The 13,117-nt window shown below is 59.5% G+C and overlaps 1 protein-coding gene across 1 annotated transcript in view; it reads right to left on the bottom strand.

Moving 5' to 3' along the window:
- The window catches only part of VWA5B1 (von Willebrand factor A domain containing 5B1), a 35,405-nt gene extending 22,743 nt beyond the window's left edge, over positions 1-12,662 (bottom strand). Inside the window, exons 1-7 of the mRNA XM_054175912.1 lie at positions 12,524-12,662; positions 11,335-11,496; positions 10,444-10,666; positions 10,161-10,303; positions 9,703-9,834; positions 7,908-8,032; positions 2,207-2,383 (exon numbers count right to left, since the gene is read on the bottom strand). Coding sequence (XP_054031887.1) covers positions 2,207-2,383; positions 7,908-8,032; positions 9,703-9,834; positions 10,161-10,303; positions 10,444-10,666; positions 11,335-11,496; positions 12,524-12,662 — 1,101 coding nt within the window. The remainder of the gene's footprint in view (positions 1-2,206; positions 2,384-7,907; positions 8,033-9,702; positions 9,835-10,160; positions 10,304-10,443; positions 10,667-11,334; positions 11,497-12,523) is intronic.
- Positions 12,663-13,117: the final 455 nt, after the last annotated feature.

Here is a 13,117-nt window from a genome sequence, read left to right as displayed (position 1 = left end):
TGGGGGTCTTGAGGTGAGCTCAGGAATTCAAGCCCTAGGTTCAGGTTTGAGCTCCTATCTCCCAGAAGGACATTGAAGGGCTGGAGCAGGGCCAGACAAAGGCAACAAAGCTGGGGAAGGGTCTGGAGAGCAGGGCTGTGGAGGAGCTGCTGAGGGCACTGGGGTTGATCAGCCTGGAGAAGAGGAGGCTGAGGGGAGACCTCCTGGGTCTCTACAACTCCCTGAAAGGAGGTTGCAGCAGGTGGGATTTGGTCTCTTCTCCCTAGGAACAACTGATAGGACAAGAGGAAACGACCTCAGCCTGCACCAGGGGAGACTTAGGCTGGGCATGAGGAGCAATTTCTTTGCTGCAAGAGTGGTCAGGGGTTGGACCAGGGAGGTGGTGGAGTCCCCAGCCCTGGAGGTGCTCAGGGAATGTGCGGCCGTGGCACAATAGCCACGGTGGGGCTGGGCTGCCGCTTGGAGTGGCTGACCCTTAGAGGTCTCTTTCAAGGCAATTGATTCAAACGATTCTCTGACTCAGCAGCAAGGCAGGGAATTAACGCAGGAGATCAGGGGCTGCCCTTTAAAGAGGCTCCAGAGGACTTCAAACCAAGCTGTTAGCTCAAACCTACGAGGATATATTTATACTGCAGCTCCCCAGATGGCTCCTGGGATGCTGCCTCTGCCGGAGCTCAACGCTTGACATCCCAGCTCTGAGCTCGTTACAAGGGAAGAGAAGAAGCCAAAGAGAAGCTAAAAGAGGCTAAAAAAAAAACCAACACAGAAGCCAAAGACTCCAAATTTCCAAATGTTTCTGCTGAAGTGCTTCCCAAAGTGGGCAGCTGAAGGCTGCTTCTGTTGCAGCAAGCAGGGAAGGTTTATTGCTCCCGGTGGTAAATATTGATCTGCAGCCTGTTGCGCTCGCTAGCTGCCCAGCAGCTCGATAAGCAGAGATGTTTGCTGCCAGAGGAGTCAATCTCCAGCCATTAGCCCAGCTTCAGCACTGAGCCCACCCCTCAGCTGGGCCCTGCCCTGGGGCTGCCTCTCTGCCCGGAGAAAGGAGCCAAGAAATTCAAAGCCCTGCGTTTCCCACCCCAGCCCCTTCGACCAAGGGCACTGAACCACCCCAGAGCAGCCCCTTCCCGTCTGCATCCCTCCCAGCACCCCCACTCTGCAGCTTGGCTCTCTCTCAGCCAAGCCCTGCCTCACTGCTCACCCAGTGTCCCCACTCTGCAGCTTGGTTCTTCCCCAGCCAAGCTCACCCAGCACTGCTCACCCAGCACTGCTCACCCAGCACTGCTCACCCAGCACTGCTCACCCAGTGCCTCCCAGTACCCCCACTCTGCAGCTTGGTTCTCCCCCAGCCAAGCTCACCCAGCACTGCTCACCCAGCACTGCTCACCCAGCCAAGCTCACCCAGTGCCTCCCAGTACCCCAACTCTGCAGCCTGGCTCTCTCTCAGCCAAGCTCTGCCTCACTTCTCACCCAATGCCTCCCAGTACCATCACTCTGCAGCTTGGTTCTCCTTCAGCCAAGCTCACCCAGCACTGCTCATCCAGCACTGCTCACCCAGTGCCTCCCAGTGCTCCCACTCTGCAGCTTGGTTCTCCTTCAGCCAAGCTCAGGCAGCACTCCTCACCCAGTGCCTCCCTGTACCACCACTCTGCAGCTTGGTTCTCCCCCAGCACTGCTCACCCAGCACTGCTCACCCAGTGCCTCCCAGTGCCACCACCCTGCAGCTTGGCTCTCTCTCAGCCAAGCTCTGTCACCCAACACCTCCTGACAAGTAAACCATGGCTCCAAGGGCCACATCTAAGCCCCTCTTGAACACCTCCAGGGATGGGGACTCCACCACCTCCCTGGGCAGCACATTCCCCTGGCCAATTCCTCTTTCTGGGAAGAACTTCTTCCTCACCTCCAGCCTAAACTTCCCTTGGCACAGCTTGAGACTGTGGCCTCTTGTTCTGGTGCTGGCTGCCTGGGAGAAGAGACCAGCCCCCACCTGGCTCCAACCTCCCTTCAGGGAGCTGGAGAGAGCAAGAAGGTCTCCCCTGAGCCTCCTCTTCTCCAGGCTGAGCAGCCCCAGCTCCCTCAGCCTCTCCTCAGAAGGCTGCAGCAGATCATTCCCCACCTCCCCCGGCTCCTGGTGCCACTCAGCAGCCCCCACAGCTCAGTCAGGTGCAGCCCTCGGTGCTCTCAGGCACTTCCCCTCCCCGGGAGGTACCTTGACACGGCTGATGTGCACTCCACTCATGCTCCTGCTGCAGTCTATGAGGAAGATGAACTCCCCTTGGGCTTTCTGGAGGTCGGGCTGGATGGCCCTCAAGTCAGGGCAGAAGTTGAGCATGATGACAGGGTGGTGGGGGATGTCCTTGTTCAGCCTCTTCCTGATGATCTCTGTCTGTAGGCAAAAAGAGAGAGAGCTGCAGAGCCTGGGGGGGTTCTGCTCTGCCCCTTCCTGACTTTGAGAAGGAGAAAAGCAGGGAGGTGAGGGCAAGCTGTGAGGCTGTGGCCTTCTGTGGGCTTGTCCTGGCTGTGGTGGGGATGACACTTGAAGGTGTCCAGAGAAGGGCAAGAAAGCTGGGGAGGGGTCTGGAGCACAGCCCTGGGAGGAGAGGCTGAGGGAGCTGGGGTTGCTTAGCCTGCAGAAGAGGAGGCTCAGGGGAGACCTTCTTGCTCTCTCCAACTCCCTGAAGGGAGCTTGGAGCCAGCTAGGGGTTGGGCTCTTCTCCCAGGCAAGCAGCACCAGAACAAGAGGACACAGTCTCAAGCTGTGCCAGGGGAGGTTTAGGCTGGAGGTGAGGAGAAAGTTCTTCCCAGCAAGAGGAATTGGCCATTGGAATGTGCTGTCCAGGGAGGTGGTGGAGTCCACATCCCTGGAGGTGTTTAGGAAGAGCCTGGCTGAGGCCCTTGGAGCCATGGTTTAGCTGTCAGGAGGTGCTGGGTGCCCGGTTGGACCTGCTGAGCTCTGAGCTCTTTTCCAACCTTATTGATGCTCTGACCCTTGGAGCCCCTGGAGGTCCAGAGCCTCCCCCAGCTTTGTTGCCTTTCTCTGGCCCTGCTCCAGCCCTGAGCATCCTTCTTGGAGAGAGGGTCCCCAGAATGCTCCACCACAGGCAGCTCCTTTGTCAGAGGCTTTGTTGGCCTTTTTTTTTTTGCCCCCTCCCTCCCCTTTCAAAGCCTTCTCTTTCTTTCACCAGGAGTAAACCAGACCCCAGCTAACCAGGCTGGTTCTCTCCAGCCCTGACTCACATTGCTGGGTCAACAGGGATAACAACCACCACTTCTATTATGGATCTCCCCAGGCTCCAGGGAGCCTGTGGATCAACAAACACACGAGCCTGGCTTTCAGCTCTGCTGCCTGAGTGCTGCTTCCCTGACCCCTGTGAAAAGGCAGCTCCCATTCACAGGAACAGAGACCTTGCCATCACCCCAGCTCTTGCTCATCCTCCTGCACTTCTCCCTCCTGCTTGGGAGTATAAATTGCTCACTGGGAGCTCAAAGGGCTTTTCCCACCCTCCTTTCCCTCCAGCCATGTGACCTTCTTTTCCTTAACATCTTCCCCATCACAGATGCTTTGCAGCTTTCAGCCTAGAGGGATCCCAAACGAGGGCAGAATGGTGGCCCTGGAGCCACAGCATTCCCTGGAATCGCAGAATGAGACAGGTTGGAAGGGACCTTCAGAGCTCCTCTTGGCCAACCCCCCTGCAGGCAGCAGGGACACCTCCAACTAGGTCAAGCTGCCCAGGGCCACATCAAGTTTGCCCTTGGATGTCTGCAGGGATGGAGCCTCAACCACCTCCCTGGGCAGCCTGTTCCAGGGTCTCCCCACCTTCATTGCTCTTCCTCTTGGTGTCCAACCTAACCCTGCCCTGCTCCAGTTTCAAACCACTGCTCCTGGTCCTATGCCCACAGCCCTGCAGAGCAGTCCCTCCCCAGCCTGCCTGGAGCTTCCCCTGCAGATATTGCAATGCAGCTCTGAGCTCTCCCTGGAGCCTTCTCCTCTCCAGGCTGAACAGCCCCAACCCTTTCAGCCTGTCCCCACAGCAGGAGTTCTCCAGCCCTCTGATCGTCTTTGTGGTCTCCTCTGCACCCCCTCCATCAGGTCCAGGTCCTTCTTGTGTTGGGGGCCCCAGAGCTGGACACAGCCCTGCAGGTGAGGTCTCCCCAGAACAGAGCAGAGGGGCAGAATCCCCTCTGCCCACCTGCTGTCCACACTTCTGATGCAGCCTAGGATATGATTTGCCCCCTAGGACATCCCACCCCACCCCCCCATGATGGGGATGAGCCCACAGCCTGGATTTCATAGTGAGTGAATTTTACAGGTAAGGCTTCAACAAACATCTTGAGAGCCAGCAAAGGAGGCATCCCACCTGCACTGCCTCTTCTTTGTGCCCAGTTCTGGGCTCCTCAACTTAAGAAGGACATTGAGACACTGGAAGGTGTCCAGAGAAGGGCAAGAAAGCTGGGGAGGGGTCTGGAGCACAGCCCTGGGAGGAGAGGCTGAGGGAGCTGGGGTTGCTTAGCCTGCAGAAGAGGAGGCTCAGGGGAGACCTTCTTGCTCTCTCCAACTCCCTGCAGGGAGGTTGGAGCCAGCTGGGGGTTGGTCTCTTCTCCCAGGCAGGCAACCAGCCCCACAACAAGAGGACACAGCCTCAAGCTGTGCCAGGGGAAGTTTAGGCTGGAGGTGAGGAGAAAGTTCTTCCCAGCAAGAGAGATTGGCCATGGGAAGGTGCTGCTGAAGGTGCTCAAGAGGGGCTTGGATGTGTCCCTTGGAGCCATGGCTTAGCTGTCAGGAGGTGCTGGGTGCCAGCTTGGACTTGCTGAGCTCTGAGCTCTTTTCCAACCTGGTTGATTCTCTGATTCTCTGAAGACAAGCAAGCTGGGAAGAAAAACTCAGCTCCCCTCCAGTCCTCAGCTCTGATCCCAGGCTCTCTGCCTGCCGTGGCAGCTCTGAAGCGCTGGCTGTCACTCACTGCTTCAGAGCTGCTGAGCAACGAGACACAAATCCCCCGGCAGATATTTTTTGGGGCTGTTTTTGGGGTGGGGTTTTCTGTGTGTGTGTGTGTGTGTGTGTGTGTGTGTTCCTCCGTTGCTGCTCAGCAGAACAAAGAGAAGCTTCCCCCTGCCTTTGTCGTCTGCTCCGCTCATTATTTCCAGCGAGCTCCCTTCTCCCTCTCTGACAGCTCTCCAGGAGAGGTAAACATTTACAGAGCAATTAAAAAGAGGCTTTTCCTCTGTGTCACCGCAACGATTCCACCACCCCCACCCCCCTCCCTTAATGCGGTGGCAATGTACCCAGCCAGCGATGCGCTGCCAGACTAGCGCTAATTACAGGCGCCGTAAGCAGCCCCCCGGCTCCTGCCGCACCTGGCCTGCCAGCAGCGCTGCAGCAGCCTCAGCGGCACTGCAAGGCCGTCGGCTGGGAGGGACCTCGGAGATCAGCTACTCCCAACCCCCCTGCCATGGGCTGTGCTCGAGCCCAGGGTCTGTGTTGGAGCCCAGGGTCTGTGTTGGAGCCCAGGCTTTGTGTTGGAGCCCAGGAGCTGTGGTCGAGTCCAGGAGCTGTGTTGGAGCCCAGGGTCTGTGGTGGAGCCCAGGGTCTGTGTTGGAGCCCAGGGTCTGTGGTGGAGCCCAGGCTTTGTGTTGGAGCCCAGGAGCTGTGGTCGAGCCCAGGAACTGTGTTGGAGCCCAGGGTCTGTGTTGGAGCCCAGGATCCGTGTTGGAGCCCAGGCTTTGTGTTGGAGCCCAGGAGCTGTGGTCGAGCCCAGGAGCTGTGGTGGAGCCCAGGGTCTGTGTTGGAGCCCAGAATCCGTGTTGGAGCCCAGGGTCTGTGTTGGAGCCCAGGATCCGTGTTGGAGCCCAGGGTCTGTGTTGGAGCCCAGGGTCTGTGTTGGAGCCCAGGGTCTGTGTTGGAGCCCAGGGTCTGTGGTCAAGTCCAGGAGCTGTGGTCGAGTCCAGGCTCTGTGGTGGAGCCCAGGGTCTGTGTTGGAGCCCAGGATCCGTGTTGGAGCCCAGGGTCTGTGTTGGAGCCCAGGATCCGTGTTGGAGCCCAGGGTCTGTGTTGGAGCCCAGGATCCGTGTTGGAGCCCAGGGTCTGTGTTGGAGCCCAGGATCCGTGTTGGAGCCCAGGGTCTGTGTTGGAGCCCAGGGTCCGTGTTGGAGCCCAGGGTCTGTGTTGGAGCCCAGGATCCGTGTTGGAGCCCAGGGTCTGTGTTGGAGCCCAGGATCCGTGTTGGAGCCCAGGGTCTGTGTTGGAGCCCAGGATCCGTGTTGGAGCCCAGGGTCTGTGTTGGAGCCCAGGATCCGTGTTGGAGCCCAGGGTCTGTGTTGGAGCCCAGGGTCCGTGTTGGAGCCCAGGGTCTGTGTTGGAGCCCAGGGTCCGTGTTGGAGCCCAGGGTCTGTGTTGGAGCCCAGGATCCGTGTTGGAGCCCAGGGTCTGTGTTGGAGCCCAGGGTCCGTGTTGGAGCCCAGGGTCTGTGTTGGAGCCCAGGATCCGTGTTGGAGCCCAGGGTCTGTGTTGGAGCCCAGGGTCCGTGTTGGAGCCCAGGGTCTGTGTTGGAGCCCAGGATCCGTGTTGGAGCCCAGGGTCTGTGTTGGAGCCCAGGATCCGTGTTGGAGCCCAGGGTCTGTGTTGGAGCCCAGGATCCGTGTTGGAGCCCAGGGTCTGTGTTGGAGCCCAGGATCCGTGTTGGAGCCCAGGGTCTGTGTTGGAGCCCAGGGTCCGTGTTGGAGCCCAGGGTCTGTGTTGGAGCCCAGGATCCGTGTTGGAGCCCAGGGTCTGTGTTGGAGCCCAGGCTCCGTGTTGGAGCCCAGGGTCTGTGTTGGAGCCCAGGGTCCGTGTTGGAGCCCAGGGTCTGTGTTGGAGCCCAGGATCCGTGTTGGAGCCCAGGGTCTGTGTTGGAGCCCAGGGTCTGTGTTGGAGCCCAGGGTCTATGATCAAGCCCCGGGTCTGTGTTCAAGCCCCCTCAGCAGCCTTGTTGCCCTTCTCTGGACACCCTCCAGCACCCCTAAGCCCTTCAGACACGCAGAGAATGAGCAAACTCATCTCAAGGGGGATGATCTCAAGGGAGATGGGCATGGGCAGGGACACCTCTCAGCTAGACTTGGTTGCTCAAAGCCTCATCCAGCCTTGAACAGCCTTCCTGTCCATGGAAGGGACATCCACAGCCTCTCTGAGCAGCCTCTTTCCAGAGTCTTCTACTGAAGAGCTTCTTCCTCAGCAGCAGTCTAACCCTGTTCTCCCTCAGAATCACACACAGAATCACAGCATCACCAAGGCTGGCAGAGACCTCAAAGACCATCAAGTCCAACCTGGCACCACAGACCTCATGGCTAAACTATGGCTCCAAGTGCCACATCCAATCCCCTCTTGAACACCTCCAGGGCTGGGGACTCCACCACCTCCCTGGGCAGCACATTCCAATGGCCAACAACTCTCTCAGTGAAGAACTTTCTCCTCACCTCAGCTTCAAACCCTTTCCCCTTGTCCTGCCTCCAGACACCCTCAGGAAAAGTCTCTCTGCAGCCTTCCTGCAGGATCCCTTCAGCTCCTGGCAGGCAGCTCTGAGGTCCCCCTGGAGCCTTCTCTTCTCCAGGCTGAACACCCCCAGCTCCCTCAGCCTGTGCTCACAGCAGAGCTGCTCCAACCCTTGGATCATCTTTGTGGCCTCCTCTGGACTCCCTCCAACATCTCTGTGTCCTTCTGCTGCTGGGGACAGCAGAGCTGGAGGCAGGCTTGGAGGTGAGGTCTGAGCAGAGCAGAGCCCAGGGGCAGAATCCCTTCTCTTGCCCTGCTCCTCTGCACAAGCCCCTGCCGAGGGAGGATGCTGCAGAAGTTCTTGGCCCAGGGCAACCTCTGATGCTTGCACAGCTCCAGCCCCCAGGGAGAGCCTCAGCTGGGAGCTGCAGCTTCTGCTTCTCACCTTTTTCTCTGCACTGGAGTCTTTCTTAGTGCCTTTGATGAAATCATTCTTCCCCTTCAGGTGTCGTTCGTACTCTGCAGGAGTCATGTCACCTTCTTCCATTAGGATGTGAGGCATGTGGGGCTCTGGGAATGCAGAGAATCAGGTGGACAATCATGGAATCCCAGAATGGTGGGCACTGGAAGGGCCCTCTGGACATCACCCAGTCCAACACCCACCCCCCACCCCTCCCCTGCCAGAGCAGGATCCCCCAGGGCAGGTCACACAGCAACACACCCAGATGGGGCTTGGAAGGCTGCACACCAGGAGACCCCACAACCTCTCTGGGCAGCCTGCTCCAGGCCTCCAGCACCCTCACCCCAAGGAAGTTTCTCCTCCTGTTGAGGTGGAACCTCCTGGGTTCCAGCTTGTACCCTTTGCTCCTCATCCTGCCACTGGGTGCCACTGAGAAGAGCCTGGCCCCTTCACCCTGCCACCCACCCCTCAGATGTTTGTAGGTGCCAAGAAGATCTCCTCTCAGCCTTCTCCAGGCTCAACAGCCCCCAGGGGGATCTCAGCCTCTCTTCACAAGGAGAGATGTTCAAGTCCCCCAGACACCCTCACAGCCCTCTGCTGGACTCTCTCCAGCAGGTCCCTGTCTCTCTGGAACTGGGACACAGTGTTCCAGGTGTGGCATCAGCAGGGCAGAGCAGAAGGGCAGGAGGAGAACCTCCCTAGAACCTGCTGGCCACAACTTCTTGCTGCACCCCAGGAGAACATTTGCCCTCTTGGCCACAAGGGCACATTAGAATCACAGAATCAATAAGGTTGGAAAAGACCTCAGAGCTCAGCAAGTCCAAGCTGGCACCCAGCACCTCCTGACAGCTAAGCCATGGCTCCAAGGGCCACATCCAATCCCCTCTTGAACACCTCCAGGGATGGGGACTCCTCCATCTCCCTGGGGAGCTGCCATTGATGGGCAGAGTCCAACAGGATGGCATTCAACAAGTCCAAGTGCCAGGTGCTGCACTTTGGCCACAGCAACCCCAGGCAGTGCTGCAGGCTGGGGGCAGAGTGGCTGAGAGCAGCCAGGCAGAGAGGGACCTGGGGCTAGTGGTGGACAGCAGCTGAACATGAGCCTGCAGTGTGCCCAAGGGGGCCAAGAAGGCCAAGGGCATCCTGGCCTGCAGCAGGAAGAGTGTGGCCAGCAGGAGCAGGGAAGTCCTTGTGCCCTGTGCTCAGCACTGCTGAGGCCACACCTGGAGTCCTGTGTCCAGTTCTGGGCTCCTCAGGTTAGGAAAGAGGTTGAGCTGCTGGAAGGTGTCCAGAGAAGGGCAACAGAGCTGGGGAGGGGTCTGGAGCACAGCCCTGGGAGGAGAGGCTGAGGGAGCTGGGGTTGCTTAGCCTGCAGAAGAGGAGGCTCAGGGGAGACCTTCTTGCTCTCTGCAACTCCCTGCAGGGAGGTTGGAGCCAGCTGGGGGTTGGTCTCTTCTCCCAGGCAGGCAGCCAGCCCCAGAACAAGAGGCCACAGTCTCAAGCTGTGCCAGGGGAGGTTCAGGCTGGAGGTGAGGAGAAAGTTCTTCCCAGCAAGAGAGATTGGCCATGGGAATGTGCTGCCCAGGGAGGTGGTGGAGTCCCCATCCCTGGAGGCGTTCAAGAGGGGCTTGGATGTGGCCCTTGGAGCCATGGGTTAGCTGTCAGGAGGTGCTGGGCGCCAGCTTGGACTTGCTGAGCTCTGAGGTCTCTTCCAACCTTATTGATTCTATGATTCTGTGACTTGCTGTCCACTAGGACTCCCAGGTCTTTCTCCACCTACCACTTGGGTGGATGAGGATCTCCACAGGCCTGTCAAAGGTGTGCTTGTTGGCCAGGGTGATCATGATGCTCCTGGCGGAGCGAGCCGCGGGGTCGGCGTCCGCTCGGATCTCGTGGGTAGGGCTCTCAACACCTGCCCAGGGAAACCAAGGTGAGGTCAGAGGCTGAGGGTGGGAAGACCAAGGAGAGGAGACCACTGTGGTGGGTTGAAGTTTCCCCCTCCCCCCCAGCATAGCCTAAAACTGCCACAGTCAGGAGGTGGCAGAGGAGCAGGACCCCAGCAGGCTGTGTGATGCCTCTGCCGTATCACCCTCCCCACGCTCACATCAGCACCCTCCTGCTGAAGCCACCCCAGCACGGGGAAGCTGCCAAAGCAGGCTCCACACTGAGGAGGCAGAGAGGGAGAAGGAGCTTGGATGTTGCCTCGAGGTGGTGATCAAGCAGCCTGGCAGCCCCTACCTGCCAGCAGGCATGGCCCCCGGATCTCCAGATGGAAGCTGAACTCGTACTCAAAGGGGTTGGTGGCCTCCCTCTCCAGCAGCTGAGCCAAGCAAGTCCTGCTCCCTTGCTCCTGCCTCTTCAATCCACAGTGGTTCTTGTCCCTGTTGGTGAGATGAAGCCCAGTCAACACCTTCCACATCCCCCCCAGGAACTGCAGATCAGCTTCTGGCAGCTCTCCAGCCTCCCACAGCAGCTGCAGCCTTCTCCTCCCCACCGGAGCCCAGCCCGTGCTTTCCCATACGTTCGGAGCTGGTGGCTGACAAAGCTGCTGGTGCTCTCCAGGCTGGCCTGAGGGACCCTGGGGACACACACAGCTGGCAGAAGGACCCTCACAGCCCCGCTGGGCAGGGTCTGCAGCTCAGAGGAGGTGCTGATGAAGATGGAGACGCTCTCCAGGGGAGGAATGATGCCCAGGTTAGCCACGAAAGCGATCCTCTCCAAGTCCTCGTCCATCGCGAGCCTTCCTGCGCAGGGGGAGGACCACACCAGGGAGATGTGGTGTCACAAGCAGGGAAAACACCGCTCCCCAGGCCTCCTGTGGCCACCCCCAAAGCAGCCAGCCCTCAGTGCTCACATCAGCATTTCCCCACGGAGCCTGAGCCCCAGCCCTCTCCCTTGGCTGTCCAGAATGGAGGAGACACTGAAACACGAGCACCAGAACCCAAGGCTCAGCCTTCCAAAGGAGCCTTCTTGATGCCATGGCATGTGCCAGCCACCCACTCTCTGCCACCTCCCTGTTCTTTGCTTCCCCATCGCAGGATCAGAGGATGCCAAGGGCTGGGAGGGACCTCTAGAGATCATCCAGTCCCAACCCCTCTGCCAGAGCAGGAGCAGAGAATCCAGCACAGCTCACACGGGAACACATCCAGATGGGGCTGGAAAGGCTCCAGAGGAGGAGACTCCACAACCTCTCTGGGCAGCCTGCTCCAGGGCTCTGGGACCCTCCCAGAGTGAAGAAGTTCCTCCTCATGGTGAGGTGGAGCCTCCTGTGCTGGAGTTTATATCCATTGCCCCTTCCCCTATCCCAGGGTGCAACCAGCCTGCCCCTGTCCCCTCCCTCTTGCCCCCCAGCCCTCAGACATTGAGAGACACTTATCAAATCCCCCCTCTCAGTGCCCCCAGACCCTCTCACCACTTCCATCAGGAGCTCTCCCCTCGGTGGGGTGGCAGCCCTCAAAGCATCTGTCCCCCAGCTTGGCTTTGTCCTTGATCTGCACGGTGATGGCTCTCCGGGCCACGGCCGCCTCGAACCCCACGATGGTGGTGCCCTCCTCCAGGGGGTATACAAAGAGACCTGGCAGCCAGAAAGGCTTTGTGTTGAAAGCCACACCAAGCACTCCTGCCCAGCCCCACCAGCCAGGACCACGGTGGGGCAGCTCCCTTTGGCCCTTCCCTGCACGCTCCTGGGATCTCCCATGCTCGATAAGGCACAGGCTGCGTGGGGTTGGAAGGGACCCTCTGAGGGTCGTCGTGGCCAAACCCCCTCCCCCCCTCCTGCAGGCAGCAGGGACAGCTCCAACGGGAGCAGGCTGCCCAGGGCCACATCAAGGCTGTCTGCAGGGATGGAGCCTCAACCACCTCCCTGGGCAGCCTGTTCCAGGGTCTCCCCAACCTCACTGCGCAGAGCTTCCACCCTTAAGCCTCCCCTCCTCCAGTTTCAAAGCACTGCCCCTGATCCTATCCCTCACAGCCCCTTCTGAGCAGTCCCTCCCCAGCCTGCCTGCAGGTCCCTTTCAGACACTGAAATGCAGCTCTGAGCTCTCCCTGGAGCCTTCTCCTCTCCAGGCTGAACAGCCCCGACTCTCCCAGCCCCTCCTTGGCGAAGGGGGTGCTCCAGCCCTCTGCTCACCTCTGTGCTCCAGCAGGTCCATGTCCTTGTGCTGGGGGCTCCAGGCACAGCCCTGCAGGTGAGGTCTCCCCAGAGCAGAGCAGAGGGGGCAGGATCCTCTCTCTCCATCCCTGGCAATGGGCACTGGCAGCCCAGAAGGCCAATGGCAGCCAAGCTGCCATTGGCCTTCTGGGCTGCCAGTGCCCATTGCAAGCTCCTGGCCAGCTTCTCCCCCACCAGCACCCCCAAACTCCTTTCCTGCAGGGCTGCTCTTAATCTCATCCCTCCTCCAGCCTGCATAGGTCCCAGGGATTGCCCTGCCCTAGCTGCAGGACCTTGGGCTGTGCCTTACTGAACCTGGCCCTGGGCTGCGAAGGACCAAAGCGAGGTCGCGACAGACTCAGGTTCCCCTTCCCACAAAGCACCTAAAGGCCCAAGGCCAGGACTGGGATACCCCTGGCTCTCAAAGCACCTCCACCCCCTTGAAACCTGCCTTCAAAAGCCTGAGCTTCTGGGTTGTGGTAGGTGAGCAAGGCTGTCATCCCAAAGGCGTAGCCACTGACACACGAGGTCACCTCCGACGTGGTGAGGGGCAGTGGGGAGCAGGTGGTCCAGTTGATCAGCCCTGGCATCTTCCCTGGAGGGGGGGAGGGTCTCTTGGTGCTGGAGGAGTCACCTGGAGAGAGGTGGAAGGCTGAGAATGACTGAGGAGCCACCCCAAGAACACTTCTGTGTGTCCCCCCCACCATCTCCTTTTGGCTTCTGCAGCTTTGAGGGTGGAAAGGTGCCAAGAAGAGCCCTGGTGGAGATGGGGATGGAGATAAGGTGCTGGCTGGGGAGGTGCAAGGCAAACTCCAGCCTCAAATCCTCTCCTGTGGAAGGCAGGAGGCTCAGGCTGCCCCTGCAGATGCAGAGGTCTGCTTTGCAGGGGGGGATCAGAGAGTGGTTTGGTTGGGAACAGTCAAAGCTCAGCCTAGACCAAGCCTCCTTGCAGCCAGCACAGATATCTTTGGCTGGATCAGGCTGTTCAGAGCCCCAAAGAGCCTGAGCTGGGAGAGCATAAGGGGTGGGACATCTCCCAGCTCTC

The sequence above is a fragment of the Dryobates pubescens genome, chromosome 33 (genome assembly GCF_014839835.1).
Source record: "Dryobates pubescens isolate bDryPub1 chromosome 33, bDryPub1.pri, whole genome shotgun sequence".
Lineage (NCBI taxonomy): Eukaryota > Metazoa > Chordata > Aves > Piciformes > Picidae > Dryobates > Dryobates pubescens.
The sequence above is the reverse complement of the archived record's forward strand: the minus strand, read 5'-3'. Positions and strand labels throughout refer to the sequence as shown.